This window comes from Salvelinus alpinus, chromosome 2, assembly GCF_045679555.1.
Source record: "Salvelinus alpinus chromosome 2, SLU_Salpinus.1, whole genome shotgun sequence".
Lineage (NCBI taxonomy): Eukaryota > Metazoa > Chordata > Actinopteri > Salmoniformes > Salmonidae > Salvelinus > Salvelinus alpinus.
Genome location: NC_092087.1, coordinates 34,157,522 through 34,179,262, shown reverse-complemented (window position 1 = coordinate 34,179,262; position 21,741 = coordinate 34,157,522). Strand labels below are relative to the sequence as shown.

The 21,741-nt window shown below is 46.4% G+C and overlaps 1 protein-coding gene across 4 annotated transcripts in view; it reads right to left on the bottom strand.

Moving 5' to 3' along the window:
- The window catches only part of LOC139559267 (rootletin-like), a 43,227-nt gene that overhangs the window by 16,093 nt on the left and 5,393 nt on the right, over positions 1-21,741 (bottom strand). For 3 of the 4 annotated variants that reach the window (XM_071375104.1, XM_071375111.1, XM_071375121.1), the window contains exons 1-30: positions 20,787-21,113; positions 20,047-20,173; positions 18,966-19,111; positions 17,510-17,701; positions 17,107-17,190; positions 16,882-16,982; positions 16,621-16,786; positions 16,407-16,513; positions 16,076-16,303; positions 12,831-12,921; positions 12,638-12,724; positions 12,320-12,532; positions 11,870-12,069; positions 11,490-11,672; positions 11,153-11,297; positions 10,828-10,974; positions 10,364-10,594; positions 9,987-10,180; positions 9,765-9,892; positions 8,259-8,428; positions 7,848-8,027; positions 3,463-3,597; positions 3,227-3,370; positions 2,901-3,139; positions 2,601-2,760; positions 2,233-2,400; positions 1,636-2,077; positions 1,374-1,540; positions 1,021-1,141; positions 675-838 (exon numbers count right to left, since the gene is read on the bottom strand). In XM_071375104.1, coding sequence (XP_071231205.1) covers positions 675-838; positions 1,021-1,141; positions 1,374-1,540; positions 1,636-2,077; positions 2,233-2,400; positions 2,601-2,760; positions 2,901-3,139; positions 3,227-3,370; positions 3,463-3,597; positions 7,848-8,027; positions 8,259-8,428; positions 9,765-9,892; positions 9,987-10,180; positions 10,364-10,594; positions 10,828-10,974; positions 11,153-11,297; positions 11,490-11,672; positions 11,870-12,069; positions 12,320-12,532; positions 12,638-12,724; positions 12,831-12,921; positions 16,076-16,303; positions 16,407-16,513; positions 16,621-16,786; positions 16,882-16,982; positions 17,107-17,190; positions 17,510-17,701; positions 18,966-19,111; positions 20,047-20,173; positions 20,787-20,840 — 4,914 coding nt within the window. In that variant the 5' untranslated portion in view covers positions 20,841-21,113. Of the gene's footprint in view, positions 1-674; positions 839-1,020; positions 1,142-1,373; positions 1,541-1,635; positions 2,078-2,232; positions 2,401-2,600; positions 2,761-2,900; positions 3,140-3,226; positions 3,371-3,462; positions 3,598-7,847; positions 8,028-8,258; positions 8,429-9,764; positions 9,893-9,986; positions 10,181-10,363; positions 10,595-10,827; positions 10,975-11,152; positions 11,298-11,489; positions 11,673-11,869; positions 12,070-12,319; positions 12,533-12,637; positions 12,725-12,830; positions 12,922-16,075; positions 16,304-16,406; positions 16,514-16,620; positions 16,787-16,881; positions 16,983-17,106; positions 17,191-17,509; positions 17,702-18,965; positions 19,112-20,046; positions 20,174-20,786; positions 21,114-21,741 lie in introns of those variants that run through there. The other variant, XM_071375129.1, reaches the window with a different exon arrangement.

Sequence of the window (21,741 nt, the reverse complement as noted above, 5' to 3'; positions counted from 1 at the left end):
TAGACACGAGGGGAAAACAGAGACACTCCACAAACACACTCTCAGAGAGGCCAGATAGACATAGACACACAGACAGACAGTTGATCCACAGATGGCCACATCCCTTCGTTCTTCTCTCAACTCTCCATAATGTTGAAATCCCCCCTTGCTCCCGAACTTCCTCCCCTCTCTTTCCAGCAACATAAATCATTTGAGTCTTTTCCCAGGAATAGTCTATTAAATGATCTACTATTTGATTCTGTGGCTCCTAACTATAATCTCTAGAATCATAAATACCTACCCTCCTTTCCCTTCATTCGTCTTTTCCATTACACTTTATCCCACTAACCCTCTCAATCACTCTATTTCCTTCTCACACAGCCAGTCCATTTCTCTCCCTCTTTCCCCATGCTCCCTCTGTTGTCGGCTATGGGGAGTGTTTTAAAGGGTGGTGTGAGGGTTGGACTTAGAGGACTGGACATATGGACAGTTGCTTTGCCCAGAAATATGACATGGAGTTTTGTTTAATGACTCAGTATTCTGTGGCATCTGTTACGACAGTTTTCTGCTTCCACCTAGTGCTTCCTGCAGGGTCACCATATGGCAGGTCAGTGGTCAGCACTGTGTGTTAGCAGACACTAGAATCCTTGTCAGGGAATATATTCTACAGTAAGTATGTGTGCGTGTATGTCTACCTGTGTGTGTTTTTTCTCCGTCTCGGCAGTCTGCAGGGCTCTCTCCAGCTCCTTGACTCTGTCAGTGAGGGCCCTCCTCTCCCTCTCTCCCCTCCTCACCGTCTCCTCCTGCTGCTGGAGCATGGCCTGGGTCGAGCTCAGACGCCCGTCAACACCACGCTTACCTGGACGGAAACACACAGACAGTCACAACACTGGAGCATTCACAGACAAGGTCTTTATGCTAACGTGTTCCTAATGTGTGCTCTCCCCGGGTCTTTGTATGTCTGTCAATGACTTCACTGTGTAAATTATTCTCTTGGCCTTCTTATGGTTTGCGTGTGTGCGACATGTGTATGTGTCTCACCCTCCTGGCACTCCTGCAGTGTGTTGTGTAGCTGAGAGAGGCGGTTCTGGGCGGAGTCTCTCTCCCCTGTCACCTCCTCCAACTCTCTCTGTAGCGCCCCCAACTGGCAGCGAGCCTCGTCCTGAAAACCAACATCAGGAACACATTTCAACAACATGCCTTCAGACAATCTGACAGACTTTTAGCATTCCCTACAGTCACATATCAGTGCTGCAGAGATGTTTACAGCACAATGTTGAGATAATTCATCTACAAGTAAAGAGTGAAAAGGGACTTCAATCTGTTAGAATAGGAGAATGTGTATAAAATCGAAATATGTGTACTGCTCTGCCCATGTAGTGTGGCTGTAGTACCCGGTCTCTCTGAGCTTCTCGGAGCTCCTGGAGGAAGTCTCTGAGGCCGCAGCGCAGCGTCTCAGGGTCCAGCTCAGGCAGGGGCATGGGGAGGGGGGTGTCACCCTGCTCTGGGGAGATAGGCCTTGAGCAGCCCAACGTGTTGTCAGGGGTCGAGCCGCCAAAATCTGGAAGAAAAGAGTATATACAGTATAACTCCTCACAATTTATGTCCCACTTTCACATTGACATGTTTTGTGATATATGAGCATTTTACCCTCACCTTTTGGGGGTGAAAGTGAGCAGCGTAGGGGCGAGAGGCTGCGGGGACGTGTAATGCTGCTGTAGGATGCTGCTGGGGGGCTCCCTCTGGGGCTCCTGCCCCTGCCCCCACTGGCACTTCTCCGGCCCCCCGCCCCAATGCCCAGCGTACGGGTCAGTGCCGACTGCAAGCTGCCCAGACGGAACTCCAGCTCCCTGCGTCCGGCCTCGGCCCGGGCCAGCTCTACCTCGGTGGCAGCCAGGCGGCCCTGGGCCTCGCTGAGCTGCAGGCTGGATTGGGTGAGGGAGTCCTGGGCTGTCTGGGCCCGCAGGGACAGGTTCCTGGCCTCATCCTGGAGCTTCTTCTCACAGCCCCGGGCATCCTGAAGCTGGGCCGTCAGCTCCCTCTCACATCCCCGCCAGCCTAACTCTGACTCTGTCAGACGCCTCTGGAGGATGGACAGCTGGAGGGAAGAGGAGGAGGGGGGAGGATAGAGATGGGAAGAGAAGTACAGTAGAGAGGGATGTGTAGAGGGCAGTTGATTAAGTTTTATGTTTAACCAAGCATAAATACAATCTAACCTCTCACTCTACTACACCCAAACCTCTCCCTCCTCACCTCTTTCTTGATGGAAGTCCTGGCTGTGTCAGCCTCGGCCAGCTTCTGTTTGAGAGAGAAGATATCCCGCCCTCTCTCCTCCTCTCTCTGCTCCTCCAGGGAGAGACGCGTTTGCAACTCAGCCACCTCCCTCCCTTTCTGTTCCTTCTCTCCATCCAGTACCTTCACCTGATGGAGTGATCGAACGGAGGACAAGTTCTAGAATATGTCTAAGCCAAGGCCTGGAGTTTTTTCCTGGTAAGATCCAGTGGATAGCAAGAACTCAATGCCCTAGTGAAGTTTGAGTTCTCTACAGCAGGTAAGGTAAACCAATAAGTGTAAAAGAATAAACAAAGTGTTTCAGAGATGTGAGGGTATGTGTGACTGACCTGTCTGCGTAGCTCCTGCAGCTCTCTCCGGGCCTCCAGCCGTGACCTCTCCACCTCTCTCAGACAGCTGCGGAGCTCCGTCACCTCTCTCTGTGCAGATGACAGGCTCTCCTCCAGAACAGCCAGCCGCTGCTCCTTCTCCTCACACTGACGCTTCACACTGACACACACATATTTCGTCCTTTAGTATACAGTAGATGCCTTCTGTGCATAATTTTTACTACCTAACAGAGAGTGACACTAGTATATTAACATTTGAAAGGTGACAATCAGGGTCAGAGGTATGCAGCTAAGTACTACCTGATTCTCTCAGTCTCTGCACTTTTCAGAGTCTCCCTCAGCTGGGTATTTGATAAGCTGAGTGTGTCTTTCTCCTTGGTGACATCAGTGAGGGTGCGCCGTAGCTCTACCCCATCCCTTCTGTACCCCTCCCCAGTGTCACGGGTTTGGTTGAGGCGCCTGTCCATCTCCAGCATGTCCCGCCTCACCTGGTCTCGGCTCTCCTCACTGGCTGAGAGAGAAGCTCTGCACTCCTCCAGCTGGAAGAGGAAGTTAGGGAGAGTGGTGAAGAAACGTTGAACCAGAAATGGTCACCGGCTCCATCCCTGACTCTAACCGCCTCTTACCTCTTTGAGGGCAGCATCAGTATGTGTCTGCAGGTCAGAGCTGTTCTCCTGCAACCGGTGCAGCTCCCGCTCATGAACACTGCCAGCCTCCTCCAGCTGAGAGCGAAGCTCCAGTAACTCACTGGTCAGAGCTCCCACTGTGGCCTGCCGACAAAGTCAGGGAAACTTTCATGTCTTTAAAAAAAGTTCACGGTAGTACAAAATGGGAACAGAGTTCTAAAACGGTCTATAATTACCCTCTCCTGTTCTTTGTAATACGCTGCCTCTCTGGCCAGTCTGTCCAGCTCCAGGGTTGCAGTACCCAGCTCTGCCTGCAGGATGGACACTCTCTCAGACAGCACCGCTTTCTCTGCCTCCTTCTGGGACAGCATCTGAGAGGGAGAAAATAGAAAGGGCCTCTAGAAGTGGGGATATGGATCACAACCTCATGAGAGTAGTCATCTCTTATCCACATTTGCTCTGCACTTCATTACAGACAAATGTAACGCAATGGTAAATCTAAGCACTGGCGGTAGTGCTATAGGTACAGGGGTGTAAGAAATATTTCTGCTATTTTCACTGCCGGAATTAAGAGTGCAATAGCTGCAGGTGGCTCGAAATGGCTAGGTTTTGATTAATAAACAAGTTGTAGGTGTGAGAAGGGCTTGAGAGCAGGTAGGGGCGGCAGGTAGCCTAGTGGTTAGAGCATTGGACTAGTACCGAAAGGTTGCAAGATCGACAAGGTAAAAATCTGTCGTTCTGCCTCTGAACAAGGCAGTTAACCCACTGTTCCTAGGCCGTCATTGAAAATAAGAATTTGTTCTTAACTGACTTGCCTAGTTAAATAGAGCTACAACGGTGTTTGTCAGACCATGAGACATCCCGAAAATCGGTCTTCTCATGAAAACGTCGGAACGATTTGGCATACAAACTAATGAGACTCTCACAATAGTGTTCTCCATTTTGCTCTACAACCCCCACAAAGGTAGCCCATGCAAATGAATGGATGTATGGAGGTAGTTTGTTCCAACAAAAATAAGGGGTTAAATATGTGTCCCAAAAAATATATATATTCCTGAGCTTTCTTATATCTCCTAGATACAGGACAGACACGTCAAAGCCTTATTCCTTATGATATATGTTTTTACTGTCTTTTTTGTCCATTTATGAATGTGTTATTCAATGTGTTTCTATGGGCTATAGTAGTAAAGGCCAAATTCAATATTTTATAATTTTTTTTAAAAATATAATTGTTGATACCTAAAAGGGTCCTAAAATTCCAAATCAAATAGCTAAATGATCCATGGTATGACCATCTTAAAACAATTACATATTTTAGCATTCCCCAACGGCTTAGACTTTTAGAGGTTTTAATCAACACATTCCATGGCTTAAAACTGCATGTGCTTGTCTCAAGGTCTGTAGGTTACTGATGGTATTTGCGTTGCCCCCAACTTCAATTAGGCTGGGGGCACGGATTATTTTCGTACTGGTCCATTGTGTATTTATATACTACAGTTTATTACAAAGCATACGCTACAGTAACGTGTAGGCTAATAGCAACAGTAAAAAAAACATTCAGTGTTTTCTTAATGCCCTGTTTGGCATCAACGAGCTTAGCCTAACCAACATGTCTTTACGCATCGCACTTTTCCGTCTTTGGTAACCGGATGAGAGGCGCTCTTTGAAGATGGGGATGGATACTTGAACAAGCAAAATTAAGTATGCAGGTAGGCATATGTGTGTATGTTTAAGGATGTGCAGTACTGTATATTTTCAAATCAAGGCACTCTGACGAATAGACGATTTAAGGCCGTTACTACAGGCTGAAATGACCTTTTTGCAAATACCTATACATTGAGATTTGTTGGTATTTTGGCTCACTAATATTAGTATTTAAACACATAAAACAATCAAAATCTTGATGAAAATGTATATTTGCTTTTATTTAGCTTACCATCAAAGTTTCATGAATTTTAACCACTTTAAAATGGTCATACATCCATAATTTCAAAACTCACTATTTATAATTACACTTAAGTTAAAAGCCATTTTCATAGAGAATGTAACAAATTGGAATATATATATAGTAACTTAGTTTGAAGAGATGGTGATTGGATCTAAAAAGGTGTTTGGTCATCTAAATTCAGTGTACTCGTCTTTAACTGCCCTTTACTGAAAGTCAGACTCTTCCCACATGTCAACTCCTTTTCCTCAGCTTCAGTAGCATCTGCTTTCACCAAATTGTGTATGGTAATACTTAGTTATATTCTCAAGACTTGCCCAGAGGAAATTGTTGATATGTTGTAAAAAATAAATAATAAATCTCTCGATAATACATTTGCCAAAAATGCATTTTATAAACATGGCTTTAGTATTTTACAGCTAGAAATATGAAAAAAAACATGTATCCACAATCTGCTCTGAGTCAGTCCTGTCCTGGAGTGTCTTAACAAAATTAAAACAAAAATATTTAGGGTGAATTAATCCAGTGTCCAGAAAAATAGATTTGCACATATGTGCATATTTAATAAGTTATTGCCTCATTTGCATATTTTACCTCAATATTTCAGAACATTTCAGTAGACCATTTAAAACCTAATTTATTTATTTATATACTTAGCTCATGGCTAGGATAACAATATGCACCTATGTGATGCTTCTAAACCAGCCTTGATTAAGGGAAAGGTAGGCAATGCTTGGTTTTTAATAAATTTAAACGGGATGGAAACCAATCGTTTTTTAATGTTTCTACACTGAACAAAAATATTAAAAACACAACATGCAACAATTTATAAGATTTTACAGTTCATATTAGGAAATCAATCAATCAAAATAAATTCATTAAGCCCTAATCTATGAATTTCACGATTTATAGATACATACAGATACAGTATGCATCGGTTGGTCACAGATACCTTTAAAATAAGGTAGGGACGTGAATCAGAAATCCAGTCAGTATCTGGTGTGACCACCATTTTCCTCATGCAGCGCGACACCTCTCCTTCGCATAGAGTTGATCAGGATGTTGATTGTGGCCTGTGGAATGTTGTCCCTCTCCTCTTCAATGGCTGTGCGAAGTTGTTGGATATTGGCGGGAACTGGAACACGCTGTCGTACAAGTCGATCCAGAGCATCCCAAACATGCTCAATGGGTGACATGTCTGGTGAGTATGCAGGCCATGGAAGAACTGGGACATTTTCAGCTTTTAGGAATTGTGTACAGATCCTTGCGACATGGTGCCTTGCATTATCATGCTGAAACATGAGGTGATGGCGGTGGATGAATGGCACGACAATGGGCCTCAGGATCTTCTCACAGTATCTCTGTGGATTCAAAGTGCCATCGATAAAATGCAATTGTGTTTGTTGTCCATAGCTTATGCCGCCCGATACCATAACCCCACCGCCAGCATGGGGCACTCTGTTCTCAACGTTGACATCAGCAACACGCCCACACGATGCAATACACGCTGTCTGCCATCTGCCCGGTACAGTTTAAACCAGGATTCATCTGTGAAGAGCACACTTCCCCAGCATGCCAGTGGCCATCGAAGGTGAACATTTGCCCACTGAACTCGGTTACGACGCCTAACTGCAGTCGGGTCAAGACCCTGGTGAGGCAGATGAGCTTTTTGAGACGGTTTCTGACAGTTTGTGCAGAAATTTTCATCAGCTTTCCAGGTGGCTGGTCTCAGATGATCCCACAGGTTAAGAAGCTGGATGTGGAGGTCCTGGGCTGGCGTGGTTACACGAGGTCTGTGGCTGTGAGGCCAGATGGACGCACTGCCAAATTCTCTAAAACGATGTTGGAGGCAGCTTATGGTAAAGAAATAAAAATTATGTTATCTGGCAACAGCTCTGGTGGACATTCCTGCAGTCAGCATGCCAATTGCACACTCCCTCAAAACTTGAGACATCTGTGGCATTGTGTTGTGTGACAAAACTGCACATTTTAGAGTGGCATTTTATTGTTCCCAGCACAAGGTATGTCCTGTGTAATGATTATGCTGTTTAATCAGCTTCTTTATATGTCACACCTGTTAGGTGGATGGATTATCTTGGCAAAGGAAAAATGCTCACTAACAGGGATGTAAATAAATCTAGCTACAACATTTGGGAGAAATACGCTTTGTGTGTGTATGGAACATTTCTGGGATTTTTTTATTTCAGATCATGAAAAATGGACCAACACTTTACATGTTGCGTTAATATTTTTGTTCAGTATAAATACAAGATTCACCGGCACAAAATGCACGTCTCTCTTCCATGGGCAATGTGCGTCGTGGCTGGAAAGGCTGCGCTTCCGCTCTCAAAATGCATGCCATTTTTAACTGCGTTACCGTTAAGACCTGCTTTTTGTGAGTCTTACAACTTCCCATTAGCGCTGCATAAAATGGTCACTTTTGCGCTTGTTTTTAAGGACACCCCTCAAATATTGCCATCCCTCCCACCTCAGTGAAAGCGAGCTGATATAAGAAAGGTTAATTGCCAAACCTGGCGTTAGGGCTGGAAAATGCCAGTGCACAGGTTTTACATGACAGCTTTTACATGACAGCTTTTACATGACACCCTCAGACCTTAGCGCCAGCTGAAAATAGAGCCCGCATTGTGTTTGTATGGTCTCTCAGATGTGCCTGACCTGTTGTTTCTCTGTCTCTGCCTGTAGCAGACTCTGATCTCTGTCGTGCTGCAGACTCCTCACTTCATCTTTCAGGTCCTCCCGGTCTCTCTCGGCTCTGAGGAGCTGCTCCTCTGCCTCCTGTCTGACCTGTCGCAGTGCCCCCTCCTGTTCAAACTCCAGACTGCGACGCAGGGCCTCCTGGAGAACAAACACACTCAGTTGTTCATGTTCATTGTATGGGTTAAACCAGCCCAAATAAAGAACATGAACAACTGAGTAGAATCAAGACCTACAGTGAGACACCTTGGGCAAAGCAAGAACAAATTTCTTTACAGTAAAACCATCCAAATAGTACTCTTACTGCTATCACAAACACTTCTCCAAACAGGACTAGACAGACAAACACAATCCAGCCTGAGCCCTCCTCACCTTCTCAGCGGTCAGTCTCTCTGCCTCCTCCTGGTGGTCAGTGATGGCGGTGTGGAGGGCCTGCTGGGACTCCTGCTGGGTGGTAGTCAGGGCCTGGCTCAAAGCCTCTCTCTCCCTCTCACTCTGCGCCAGCACATTCTCTCCATCCGCACGCACACGCCTCAGCTCCGCTATACAGGACAATATCAGACATGATGACCAGTTTCACACCTGTGTTCATACAGACTCAGTCATACAACAGATACACCATCAAACGCAGCAACAGTTTTTAACTAAGGGTTGTAACCCTCTCCACTCACAGCCCCATTCTTATATGGGTTGAAAATGGCAGATTTTGTCATTGTAAACGCCTAATTTGGATCACAGTGGCTGTAGAGTAACATGCTATACATGACACCAGAGCCCCGGTTCTCCACTTCACAGAGCTGGGTTTTGGCTGACAGCCTTTATAAACTTGAGCACCGTGCACGACTTGAAGAGGCCCATCCCTCCGACTAATCAGCTACTTTTGCACATTTGTTGTTGTCCGAGTGAGGGAAATGCTGTAAATCGAGAGGAGTCGAGGAGTGTTTTGAAAGATGAGACGTTGAGAATTATAATAAATACCGCTTTGATGTCATACAAGCAAACCACACACCCGTGAGTCCAAACGTTTACTTCACATTTCCGTATTAGAAAACTCATGTCATTTACAGTATCAACATTTATGATCACTATGGCATGTGCTATACCCCAGGTTGTCCTGAACACAATGAGCCTGTTTGTCGTATTGTGTCGAAAATTTGCCACAGAACACGCACTTGAATGCACTCATGACTCCATTCTATGTGAAATTACAATCTATTTGTCTGAAGTGGCCTTGGAAAGCCTAACACTGTAAGATCGTATTTTATAACTTAGCTAGCCATGTTGGCAATAGAATAAGCTTTCAAATCATGCCCACCTGACCCAGATTGGGATTTACAGTATAATGGAACATTTTGGGATTGCGTTTTTTCTTATTTTGCTCCTATTCCAAAATGTCAATGAATATTCTTATTATGTTACTGAATGTATTTTCAGATTTCGTTATTTACAAATGCTGTGAAAAGTCCAGTAAATGTAAAATGCACATAAAATCAACAGTGTAATGTTTGGATTCAGTCTTGTGTCAGGTGAACTGTTGTGTCCTTTCCCCATAATCTCCAAAGTGTTTTCTTTCAATTGCTACCCTGGTCATGCATATGCTTTTCATAGTTCTGTTAGAACCATTTCAATTTGGCCATATCCATATAGCCCAATTTCCACGAGTGTAAGGGGTTAAACAGGTTTCTAATTCCTGATCTATGGCTCTCTCCCTCAATGTTCCTTAATCATTTTCTTCCATTCCAACATATCCATCCTCCTCTCTTCCTCTCACAGACTTTCTCTCTCTCCTACCTATTCTCCTCTTCTCACCCATTTATTTAATTTCTCTCTAAATGGTCTTTTATTTATCATCCTCCTCTGTCTCTCTCCATCTCTCACCGGTGGTGGTCTCCCTGAGTAGCCGCAGGCTCTGGTTCTCTGCTTCTAGCTGCTCTCTGCGAAACTCTAGCTGAACCAGCTGCTGCTGCACCTCAAACAGGCTGGTCTCCAAGGCCTCCCGCTCTGACCTGCAGGGGCATGGACACTAATATTAGGGACCAATTCGTTAACACACACACACAGAAATACACACACCGTCGGTCAGACACACAGATCTCTCACCTGAATGCGGCCAACTCCTCTGTTAGTGTGGCGTTCTCTCTCTCCGATGCAGTCAGCTGGACCACTAGCCCCGCCCTCTCCCTGACCAGCTCCGCCCGGCCCCGCCCTACTTCCTCCAGAGCCACGCCCTGTCTCTGTTCCTCACCGCGGGCCATGCCCAACTCTGCCCCCAGAGAGCTCACCTCGCCACACAGCTGTCAGCAGAGATACACAGGTACATGCAGTAAAACTGTACACATTTACAGACATATTCACTGGAACAATGAGGTTTCAGAACCCAGTGATTTTCATGCACTGTTAATTACTGATTAGTCCAGAGTGACAGAAGCTCTTTCTTGCCACATTCCCATTCAGTGGAGAGGACACTCATCATTTACCTGAGTGACTTTGTCCTGCAGCTTCACTCTATCGGCCCTGAGGCTCTGAAGCTCCGCCTCCATCCCCACCCTGCTCAGCTCAGACTCCTGCAAGGACTGGTGGAGGGCGAGGCGGGCGGAGTCCAACTCTAGCCTGTCTTGCTCCAATCGGACGAGCTCATCTCTGATGGTCATCTTCTCCTGCTCCGCTTCATGTTTCTGGGCCTGCAGGTAGGCCTTCTCCTCTTCAAGCTGAAGAGAGAGAAACATGGACACATGTGAGAGACAGGACGGGTGTGCAAGGCTTACATTTAAAACTACAAGCGATCTTGATAGGCAATACGCATACCATGATATCATGGCTTACAGAAAACATATTAGCAAGGGCAATGCTTTGATGAAGATGACATGGTTACTCTTGCATCAGTTCTATATGACATCCACCACAAGTGTCAGTCAAATGTTGATCAAGGTGTTGGTCCCACCTGGCTGATGATGGAGTTGAGGTCACACTTGTCCTGGGCCAGGCCCTCATTCATGCTGCCCATCTTGGCCAGAGAGTCTCGGAGGGCAGCCTCCTCAGAGTGAAGCTTGTTGACCAGCAGAGAGAGCTCTGCATTACTGCTCTCAGCCTGGGGGACCAGGGACAAAACATACAAGGATATGTAACACAGAGGATAGGTAACCTTTCAACATAGAACAGAGAGGAAGTTAAAGGGACCAAAAATATGACAAGCAAACACAAGAGGAGCCAGATAGTTATAGTGACATCCGTATCCGTATCTGTGTGTGTGTGTGTGTGTGTCATACACGGGCCAAAGCCTCAGTGAGCTGGGTCTTCTCTCCTTCCAGCAGCTGCCTCTCCACCTCTGCCTGGTGGTGAGTCTCTCTCACTGTAGACAGCTCCCCTCTCTGGACAGATGCCCGGCTCTCACTCTGCTCCCACTGCTTCTGACTGTGGGGACAGGTACCAGGGACAGAGGACAAGGATAGGAATACAGTTATATACAGTATACTTGCAATTTCCTCCTTCTAATTCTCATAATTTACTTCCTCATCTCCTCCTTTCTCATACTTTCATCATTTACTTATTTTTCCCCCCATCACTCTCTCCCTTCCACCTTTATTTTCACACATTCTCACTCACACTCTGTCGGTCTCTGCCTTGGCCCGGTCTCTCTCCTGCAGCGCGTCCAACTTCTCCTCTCTCTCGTGATCCCTCTCTCTCTGGGCCGACGTCACGGCCTGCTGCAGCTTCTCACAGTCCATCTGCAGAATCTGGGCCTTGATCAGAGCTGCCTGGGCTGCCTTCTCCACAGCCACCTTCTCACTGACAGGATAGAGACAAAGACACAGAACATAACAGGACAATGGATACATTAGAAATATCTACTGAAATGTAACCATTAATATACATAGAGTAAGAGTTCTTTAACTAGGGCACTGAGGGTAGACACTTCCTGGTCATAAAGGGTTTTCCATCACCCAAGTTGTGTTAGAAGTCTGCCTGAGCCCTCCTGGTTTTACCTAGCCAGTGTGTCCCTGTCTTGTTTCAGACGGTCTCTCTCTCTCTGTGTGGTGTCCTTCTCTCTCTGAACTCCATCCCTCTCTCCATGCAGGGTCTGACTGCGCTGTTCCGCCTCCCGCTTGGCTGATTCCGCCTCTGCTAGCTGCCTGCGCAGCAATTGTACTGATGACTGGGCAGAGGACAGACGCCCTCGAACCTCCTGTGGACCAGAGAGACAGAGGCAGATGAGAGAGTGGGACACTGAACACTGAAAGTGATACAGAGGAACGAAGAATCTCAAGATAACTTTTATAGAAAAAAAGTTTGTATAGGAACGTTTGACAATGTAACATTGGAATAAAGCAACCTCAATTTCCAACCCCAGATAATAAATATAGTAAACCCATATAGATAGTAGTAGATGTGTTAATGTGTCCAGCTGCAGCAGAGGGACAGTGTGGAGGGGGTACCTGCAGCTGGAGATGTCTGCTGTTGACAGCAGACCGCAGAGCTGACAGGCTGGCCTCTGGGACGGTGGCCAACGAGGAGTAACGCCTGGGAGAGGTGGATCCCCATGGTGATGATGAGCGGTGAGGGGAGGAGCCACGGAGAAGAGCCAATAGAGGAGCCCCAGTGTTCTCCTGGTCTGCTTCTGATGACGAGTCCCCATCGGATAGGACAGTCTGGGAAGAGGATTCAATAAAGGGTTTTGGTCAAAGTTTCCGTTTGTTTGTTTGTTTGTTTTTGTGTTTGTGTTTGTGTTTGTGTGTGTGTGTGTGTGTGTGTACCTGGGCAATGTCTCTCAGTGTGTCCAGTAGTGTTTCAGTATGAGCCCTCATCACCTGCATGTCTGTCTCATCGTTACCACTCTGCTCCTGCAGGAGGATAGAACCATAGTGAGAAGGGAGAGGTATGAAGGCTAAGGAGGGCTAATGGCTACAGGAAGTATCTCTGCTGGGTTCACACAGGCCAGTCTCTCACCTCCAGTCTCCTGGTCAGTGAGGCCACATCTCTGTCTTTCTCTTCACTCTGGCCCTTCAGCCTCTCCACCTCTCGCACTGCATCTGACAGCCTGACCATAAACACACAGATCACTTAGCATACCATGGAATCTCTACGATGCACGTTACACTCCTGATTAGTCTACCACCACCAGGCAGATCAGGCTGCCACTTACTAAACACAAAGACACAGACAGAGACAGACAGTGTCTGAATCCCATAGGGCTCTGCTCAAAACTATTGTACTATGTAGGGTGCCATTTGGGACGTAGACAGTGACTGAGCAGTGTTCAGTTCTCTCTCTGACCAGGGGCCTCATTTATAAAACTGTGCGGAGGATTCACGTCAAAAGATGGCGTACGGACGAAACGCAGAAAGTGCTTACACACAAAAATATTCTGATTTATAACACAGTGCGCACACATGTCCCATGCCGGTTTCCCTTTATGAATCATAATCAACTCGAAATTTGGTGCACGTGAGCGAGCGTCTTGTCCCACCTTTTTAACGCCCATAGTTGCCTATAAATAGTCAGCGAAACGCCCCTAATTAATTTTCACGCCCCTAATTAATTTTCATCGGGATTTGCCGACAATGACGGCAAATCCTGACAGAAAGGCTGAAAAAAGAAGTTCTTGCAGGGGAAGTTGAAGCAAGAAAAAATATACTGTTTGGTGGACACAGAGTGGGCATTACAAATGCTAAAAAGGCGTTAGAGTGGCAGCATGTGGCGGACGCTGTGAATGCTGCTGGCTCAGAACGTCGGACCCTCTCAGAAATAAAAAAGAAGTGGTCCGTCAAAAGTGGTGGCCAAAAGGCGCATAGCCGTATACAGACAAAGTGTTTGTGCCACGGGCGGGGGAAAGGGGACACCGGAGCTCAATCCCCTTGATGAGCGACTTGCCGGTATTATAGGTGAATCCCTCCTGAGTGGAATAGTGACGGAGGTGGAGGGGGACACGGACATGCAAGACGCCCCGGATGATCCAGGTATGTAGTTAGTATTCCCTCGTTTGAAAAGAGTAAACCAAATGCATTCAAGTTGTGTTTAAAAATGTATTTACACAAACAATTGTGACATTTTCTATTGTTTTTAGTCGCTGCGTGTTCTACCGGGGCGGTGGTGCTGCAGCTGAACAGGAGCTGAGTGCGCCCAGCTCCGGCAACTCCACTGCACCTCGTGCGTCACAACCCTCCAGCGGCCGTGTCCTCACAGATGCAGTCCTGCAAACGCAAAGAGACACCATCGATGCTATTAACGAGGTTGCCAGGGAGTTGAAGTGGGACAGGCAACGGCCAAATCTTCCAACAGTGCCAAAGCAGCCATTGTGCGTCATTATGCATTGTAATTGCATGCCTTTTTATATCCACCCATTTGATTGTCAAAGCTACCCAATTGCGTAACACCTTCAGGTGTGGTAATTACCCTGATTGTAACTGACAGTGACAGGGCCATTATCACATTGACAGTTTTGCACAACAAACATGTGATAATAATATATGAAACTGTATACTTGTATCTGCCCGACTGAAGCATCAAAAACAGCATCAGTTTAAACGTAATTTGGCCTACTGTTCACCTTATTATGAGAATACATTTCATAACATGCAAGTATTGTTTAATGATTACAGATCCAATTAAATATGATTCCCGATTAAACTGTACAACATATTTGAGGGGTTCTTTTGCAAAAACAGACATCTCCGTTTGTATTTATTATCCTAAATCATGTTTTTTGTGTGTTTTTTATGTGCACTCCAGGGAACTCTTCATATATAATACGTGAGAGGTACTATTTTGATTTATTTTACACAATGGTATCAATTTCAAAGCGTTTCTCGAGTTTCATCCTTCTGCCATCAGAGTCGTAGTTTCTAATTTCTCCAGTTTATCTGCGTACGTATGGGTCATACGTACGTAAGTGTCCGTGGAGGACCGCACATTCTCCCGTCAAGTTTGTTTTTATAAATCCCCAAATTTGCTTCGAAAGTGGCGTAGACCTTCTTTTGTACCTACGCAACGTTTATAAATGAGGCCCCTGGTGTTCAGTTCTCTCCCTGACCTGGTGTTCAGTTCTCTCTCCCTGACCTGGTGTTCAGTTCTCTCTCCCTGACCTGGTGTTCAGTTCTCTCTCCCTGACCTGGTGTTCAGTTCTCGCTCCCTGACCTGGTGTTCAGTTCTCGCTCCCTGACCTGGTGTTCAGTTCTCTCTCCCTGACCTGGTGTTCAGTTCTCTCTCCCTGACCTGGTGTTCAGTTCTCGCTCCCTGACCTGGTGTTCAGTTCTCGCTCCCTGACCTGGTGTTCAGTTCTCTCCCTGACCTGGTGTTCAGTTCCCTCTCCCTGACCTGGTGTTCAGTTCTCCCTCCCTGACCTGGTGTTCAGTTCTCTCTCCCTGACCTGGTGTTCAGTTCTCTCTCCCTGACCTGGTGTTCAGTTCTCTCTCCCTGACCTGGTGTTCAGTTCTCCCTCCCTGACCTGGTGTTCAGTTCTCCCTCCCTGACCTGGTGTTCAGTTCTCCCTCCCTGACCTGGTGTTCAGTTCTCCCTCCCTGACCTGGTGTTCAGTTCTCTCTCCCTGACCTGGTGTTCAGTTCTCGCTCCCTGACCTGGTGTTCAGTTCTCGCTCCCTGACCTGGTGTTCAGTTCTCTCTCCCTGACCTGGTGTTCAGTTCTCTCTCCCTGACCTGGTGTTCAGTTCTCGCTCCCTGACCTGGTGTTCAGTTCTCGCTCCCTGACCTGGTGTTCAGTTCTCTCCCTGACCTGGTGTTCAGTTCCCTCTCCCTGACCTGGTGTTCAGTTCTCCCTCCCTGACCTGGTGTTCAGTTCTCTCTCCCTGACCTGGTGTTCAGTTCTCCCTCCCTGACCTGGTGTTCAGTTCTCCCTCCCTGACCTGGTGTTCAGTTCTCCCTCCCTGACCTGGTGTTCAGTTCTCCCTCCCTGACCTGGTGTTCAGTTCTCCCTCCCTGACCTGGTGTTCAGTTCTCCCTCCCTGACCTGGTGTTCAGTTCTCTCTCCCTGACCTGGTGTTCAGTTCTCTCTCCCTGACCTGGTGTTCAGTTCTCCCTCCCTGACCTGGTGTTCAGTTCTCTCTCCCTGACCTGGTGTTCAGTTCTCTCTCCCTGACCTGGTGTTCAGTTCTCTCCCTGACCTGGTGTTCAGTTCTCTCCCTGACCTGGTGTTCAGTTCTCTCTCCCTGACCTGGTGTTTAGTTCTCTCTCTCTGACCTGGCGTTGAGCTCAGCCCTTTCAGCGTCAGTCCTGGTCTGCAGGCTCATCATTTCAGCCACCCGTTCTCTGAGCTGCAGCTCCAGCTGCCCCCGCAGCGCCACCTCCCGCTCCAGAGCCAGAGCCGCCCCTCCCTCCCGGCTGCGCAGCGTGGAGGACAGGCCGGAGCAGGACGACTGGACAGAGTGGGAGGCCCGGGCCAGCTCGTTACGCATGTCTGACAGGTCCCTGGCAGGGGAAAAGGGGAAATATGAAAGAATTCAAAGACACACGCATGCAACTATATAATGTAGTGCATTTATGCAGTGTGTTGTGAGTTAGTTGTTCGGACCTCTCTGTGGCGCTCTTCAGCTCACAGACCTGTCTACGGAAGCCCACCACCTGTCGCCATACAGATAGCAGACGACTGTGCTCACTGCTGAAATAACTGTGGAAAGACTAAGTGAGAGAAATTGTGAAATGTCAATGTCACGTGACAGAAAATAAGAGAAGTGCTTCTAATATGAAAAATGAAAACAGCCATCCACAAAAACTATAATACAGACTTCCTCCTCCCTCCTCCAATCAGACTCCCTCTGCTCCAGCTCCTCCCTGGATTTGGACCAATCAGCAGTGAGTCTGCGTATGTCCTGGCTGAGTGCCTCATTGGCCAGTCCTGCCTGCTCCAACTGCTCTCTCAGCATGGCGTTCACTGCAGACAGACTGCTGCTCCTGTGGAGCATAACACGGCATTGCATCAATTGCATTGAATTCTGTATGTCATTAGTTTCATTGCTGATTGGCCCAGGCAGATTCCAATCACTAACCTTTGCTGCTCCTCCTCCAACCGGATGAGAGCATTTTCCAGGTCGCCGCACGGATCCTCCTCGTCTCGATGGTGGCTGTTGCTGGACATATCACAATGACCCTAAAGGGAAATAAGAATGACAGCTATGCATCAGATGTGAATTGTAGATTAACTCAATGTTGTTACTAAATGGCATGGTTAGTTGTTTCAGAATGTCTCCATAGTGGTGTAGAGCAGTACGAACACTCAGTCTGTGCTGCTCCAGCTCCGAGGACTTCTCCACTAGAGTCTGCTCCAGGTCTCCACACCTCTTCTTGTACTGCAGGACCTGGAGGGGAGGACACAGTGAGGTGATCTGCTCTCTGACTGGTGACATAATATAGATTCGGTAATCAGCACCAGGTTCCCATTTGTCAGCATCAAATGTTTTCATTCTTAGTAGGAGAGTCTGTAGAACAGTGATGTCATACAGGAAGACATCTATGAGGTTCATGAACTTACATCTCGTATTACTACCATGAAAAGAAAACACTGCCATCACCTGCTTTATGTTCATGTGTGTGTTCTTCTGTTGACAACTGAGAGGGTTGACAGACAATTACGGGATATGGGAGGTGAATTGAAACAGATGCATCATAGTGTGATACCTTAGCCTGCAGTTTCTGCACCAGCTGAGCCTGTCTTTGCTGGCCCTCCTGGTAGGCTGTGAGTTTACGCTTGTAGGCTGCCTGTTCCTCGTCCAGACGCCGGCGCAGGTCCATGTTCTGCTGAGCCTGGCTGCGAGACTCTGGTGAATCCCGCTCCCCGTCACCTGTCTCCAGGCGGAGTGCCTGCTCTAGCTATGTGGATGAGAACACATGGGGGGATGATGCACAGGGGGAGTCGCGGCCTTACGCTTCAGAGTACTAGAACTCAGACTGATATGTAACCACTGTCTTTCATCAGGTTTGCCAGATATGCTATAGAAAATAAATAAAATATGCTGAAATGTTTTACCATAATTCTATTTTATAAATTCAGAATTATTGCATGGTACAAGGTAGTTACATTTGCATCTACCTACCCCTATCTGACCAAAATGGTTTCTCCGAGGGCTCTGTGATTGAGGAGAGTTGTAAACAGCACTGTAATGAATGTTCAGGGCCTCTCCATGGAGAACACCACAGTTCAGTCTAGCAGTAAACACAAACCTGTCTCCATAGGAACCTCTGTAGGTCTCAACAACTGGGTCTACACAGATAAGCATCTGTATTCTACATTTAACCATAAAGCACTGACGTGGATTCATGTTATAGTAGCCTGGATGTTGGATTTTACCATTACATTTACATTAGTCTCATTTGTCAGAAGAGTCATTTTAACTGCAGGTTATCTGAATCACCATTTGAAGAACATCTGAAGATCAAAGGTAACATAGGAGATATTTCCGGTTTGTTTTAAAGCTGACAATCTTGCATGTACAACCACATTTAGTTAACGCCATACTACTGAGCCCCCCCCACTCTGGCCTGATCCCCCACTCTTCTCCCCTCTGAAGCCTCTGTTTACAATCACCAGGGGTGACGAACGCCATAGCAACATGCCACTTCACCTCATTCCAGTCCCGTAACCAAGGAGACGGACAAAACTCTTCCAAACAGACAAAGAAAATAGTAAAAGGAGAATTGAGATAGGGGTACATTGGTATTCCTTATATGTGTCTGTCAAATGCCCCTACGGAATGCCCCTCTGTGGCCTACTTTGTCTTTAGTGTTTGGTGTATGGCAACTCCTCCTACTAGTCCTCTATTGGAAAGATTTCAGACTACATTGGTGGGTCAAGAATTTAAACCCACCACATATTTTCCTCTAGCAACCAGGTTAGTGTAGTACTACAACCAGCCCAAATTAATAATTAAGAAGAGAACTCTAACTAATCGCCAACAAATGCATTCATTCTCCCTCTCTCAACCGCCATTTACTTATGTACTTCACATCTAATCCTGTTATCTTTTCCTGGATAATCTAATTTGATCTTTTACTTACTGTTGCCTGTCTTATGTCTCTCTCCCTTCACTCATCTCACGATCAATCTCTTTTTCCTGCCTTCTCTTCTGTCTCTTACCCTCTCGCTGATGGCGCTGTATTTGATAGCCAGCTCATCTCGGTCCGCCCTGCTATGGGCCAGCAGGTCCTCCAGCCTTCCCAGCTCTACCTGCAGCACCCGGTTCTCCTCCTGGACTGACATCACTGAGGACATGGCTCCTGGTGCTGGGGTGGGGAGGGGAAAGAGAGGCGCAGACAACCACTTGTGTTAATGAAGAGCACAGCGCTTCGTTCAATATTCAGGACACTACTTTGAAAACATCTGTGATTTTTTTTGAATAATCAGGTGGTTGGACACTTAATTCAAAATCGTATTTGTCACATGCGCCGAATACAACAAGTGTAGACTTTACCATGAAATGCTTACTTACGAGCCCTTTCCCAACAATGCAGAGTTAAAAATTACGAGAAATGTGTAAAAAATGTATTGGAAATAGTAACACAAAATAACAATAACGAGACCATATACAAGGAGGACCGGTACCGAGTCAATGTGCAGGGGTACAAAGTAGTTGAGGTAATATGTACATGCAGGTAGGGGTAAAGTGACTAGGCAATCAGTATAGATAATAAACAGAGTAGCAGCAGCATATGTGAAGAGTGTGTCTACGTGTGAGTGTGTGTGTGTTTTGAATTGTGACTGTATAGTATGTGTGAGTGTGTGGGTAGAGTCCAGTGAGTGTGTGGGTAGAGTCCAGTGAGTGTGTGGGTAGAGTCCAGTGAGTGTGTGGGTAGAGTCCAGTGAGTGTGTGGGTAGAGACCAGTGAGTGTGTGGGTAGAGTCCAGTGAGTGTGTGGGTAGAGTCCAGTGAGTGTGTGGGTAGAGTCCAGTGAGTGTGTGGGTAGAGTCCAGTGAGTGTGTGGGTAGAGTCCAGTGAGTGTGTGGGTAGAGTCCAGTGAGTGTGTGGGTAGAGTCCAGTGAGTGTGTGGGTAGAGACCAGTGAGTGTGTGGGTAGAGTCCAGTGAGTGTGTGGGTAGAGTCCAGTGAGTGTGCATAGAGCCGGTGCAAGAGAGTCAGTGCAAATAAAAACGGGGTCAATGCAAATAGTCAGGGTAGCCATTTGATTAACTGTTCAGCAGTTTCATCGCTATCCCACTCACGGCTCTCGTTGAGGTTCTTGGTGACGATCTCTCGGACTCGTGCAGGTAAACACGTAGGAGGGTCTTCAGGGGAGGCGCCTCGGACTGTCAGCCTCTTCTCTTCAGACAACACACTCTCCTCCAGCCTCTGGTAGGAAGACAGACACAGAAGCATTTATATTGGAGAAAGGAGAGTTAGGGGGAGAGAAAGCGAGAGAGCATGTACATTGAAGATGGGATAACAGCTGTTGCAGCCACCTACTAGTATTGTGTGAGGCTACTTTGATTATCCTGTTGAATGTGGACACTTTTGACAAATAAAATCTCCAATTTCCATTTGATTACCCTTTCTGCAATCCTTATCTTATTTGTGCGTTCATGTCCTCAGAGACAGACTAAAGCTCGGGGCCCTGCAGTGCACAGTGCCATGGGGACAGGTGGTGTCTCAGCAGTCACTCCTGTCTACCACAGAGCTGTGTTCAGAATAGAACACTGACCTCACACTCTGCAGAGTGCACATACACACACACATTTTCAGCACACAACATAGAGCAGAATGTATGGCATCTCTGTCAGAGTGTCAAACCATCAGCCTCCCCAGTGAAGACGTCTATTGTAATTACAACTAGCCTACATAATTATAACATATTGGGTGGCCTATTGATATTTCTGTAAATCAATTATTTACAGGAGAATAACAATTCACCATAAAAAAAAGAACGATAAATCAAAGTGCATTCATGCAATTGTCATGACATCACCTGTATGACAGATTCCAATTTGGAATCCGTGTTGGAATTCTCTGTGTCGCTCATTGAGAATTATCTCAATAACAGCAATATCTTCAGGCCTGAAAAATGTACTTTTGTCGCTCCAGTCCCGTGCGCTGGGAGCGTTATCAAATAGGATTAACCGTTCGATGTAGATCGCAATTAACGGATGCACGCGAGTAAATGCTTATCTAAATTTACGACACATTAGCAACTATAAAAATAAAAGCATATGTATGCTGTACAGACAGTCCAGAAAGTTGTGATAGTTTGCTGGAATCTCAGAATTTCTTACACGTCCCACAGGTGACTGCCCTGCTCGGTCCTTCTCTCCAGGACTGTCGGAAAGATTGAGGACAGGGGGATTAGCAGACTTTAAATCCCCCCTCCCTCCCGAGGAGCGCTTCCGTTTGCATTCTTTGCCTGGCCACCCATGCAGTTTAATTAGATTTTTTTTTTTTGCAGTTGAGTGTAGGGCTAACTAAATAAATTATTATTGTATTTAAAAAAATCTGCTGCAAATGTTAGTGGTTTTCAACAAAATATTGAGGAAATTTGTAGCCCGCACAAATTTCACAGTGCCTGCAGGATGTGCTTTGTACAGGTTTTTCAAGGCCCAATGCAGACAAAAACGTGATATATTTCCAAACTATGAGGTTGGAATAATACTGTGAAATTGATTATAATGCCCTTAGTGTAAAAGCTGTTTGAAAAGTTTTGGTGGGATGGAGTTTTGGCCTGCCTGGTGACATCAGTTAATAGACCAATAAGAAAGAGACTTCTCTGCCAATAACAGCTATACTGTACAAAAATATAAATGCAACAATTAAAGATTTTACTGAGTAACAGTTCATATAAGGAAATCAGTCAACTGAAATAAATTCATTAGACCCTAATCTATGGATTTCACATGATTGTGCAGGGGTGAAGCCAATTAAAATGGTCA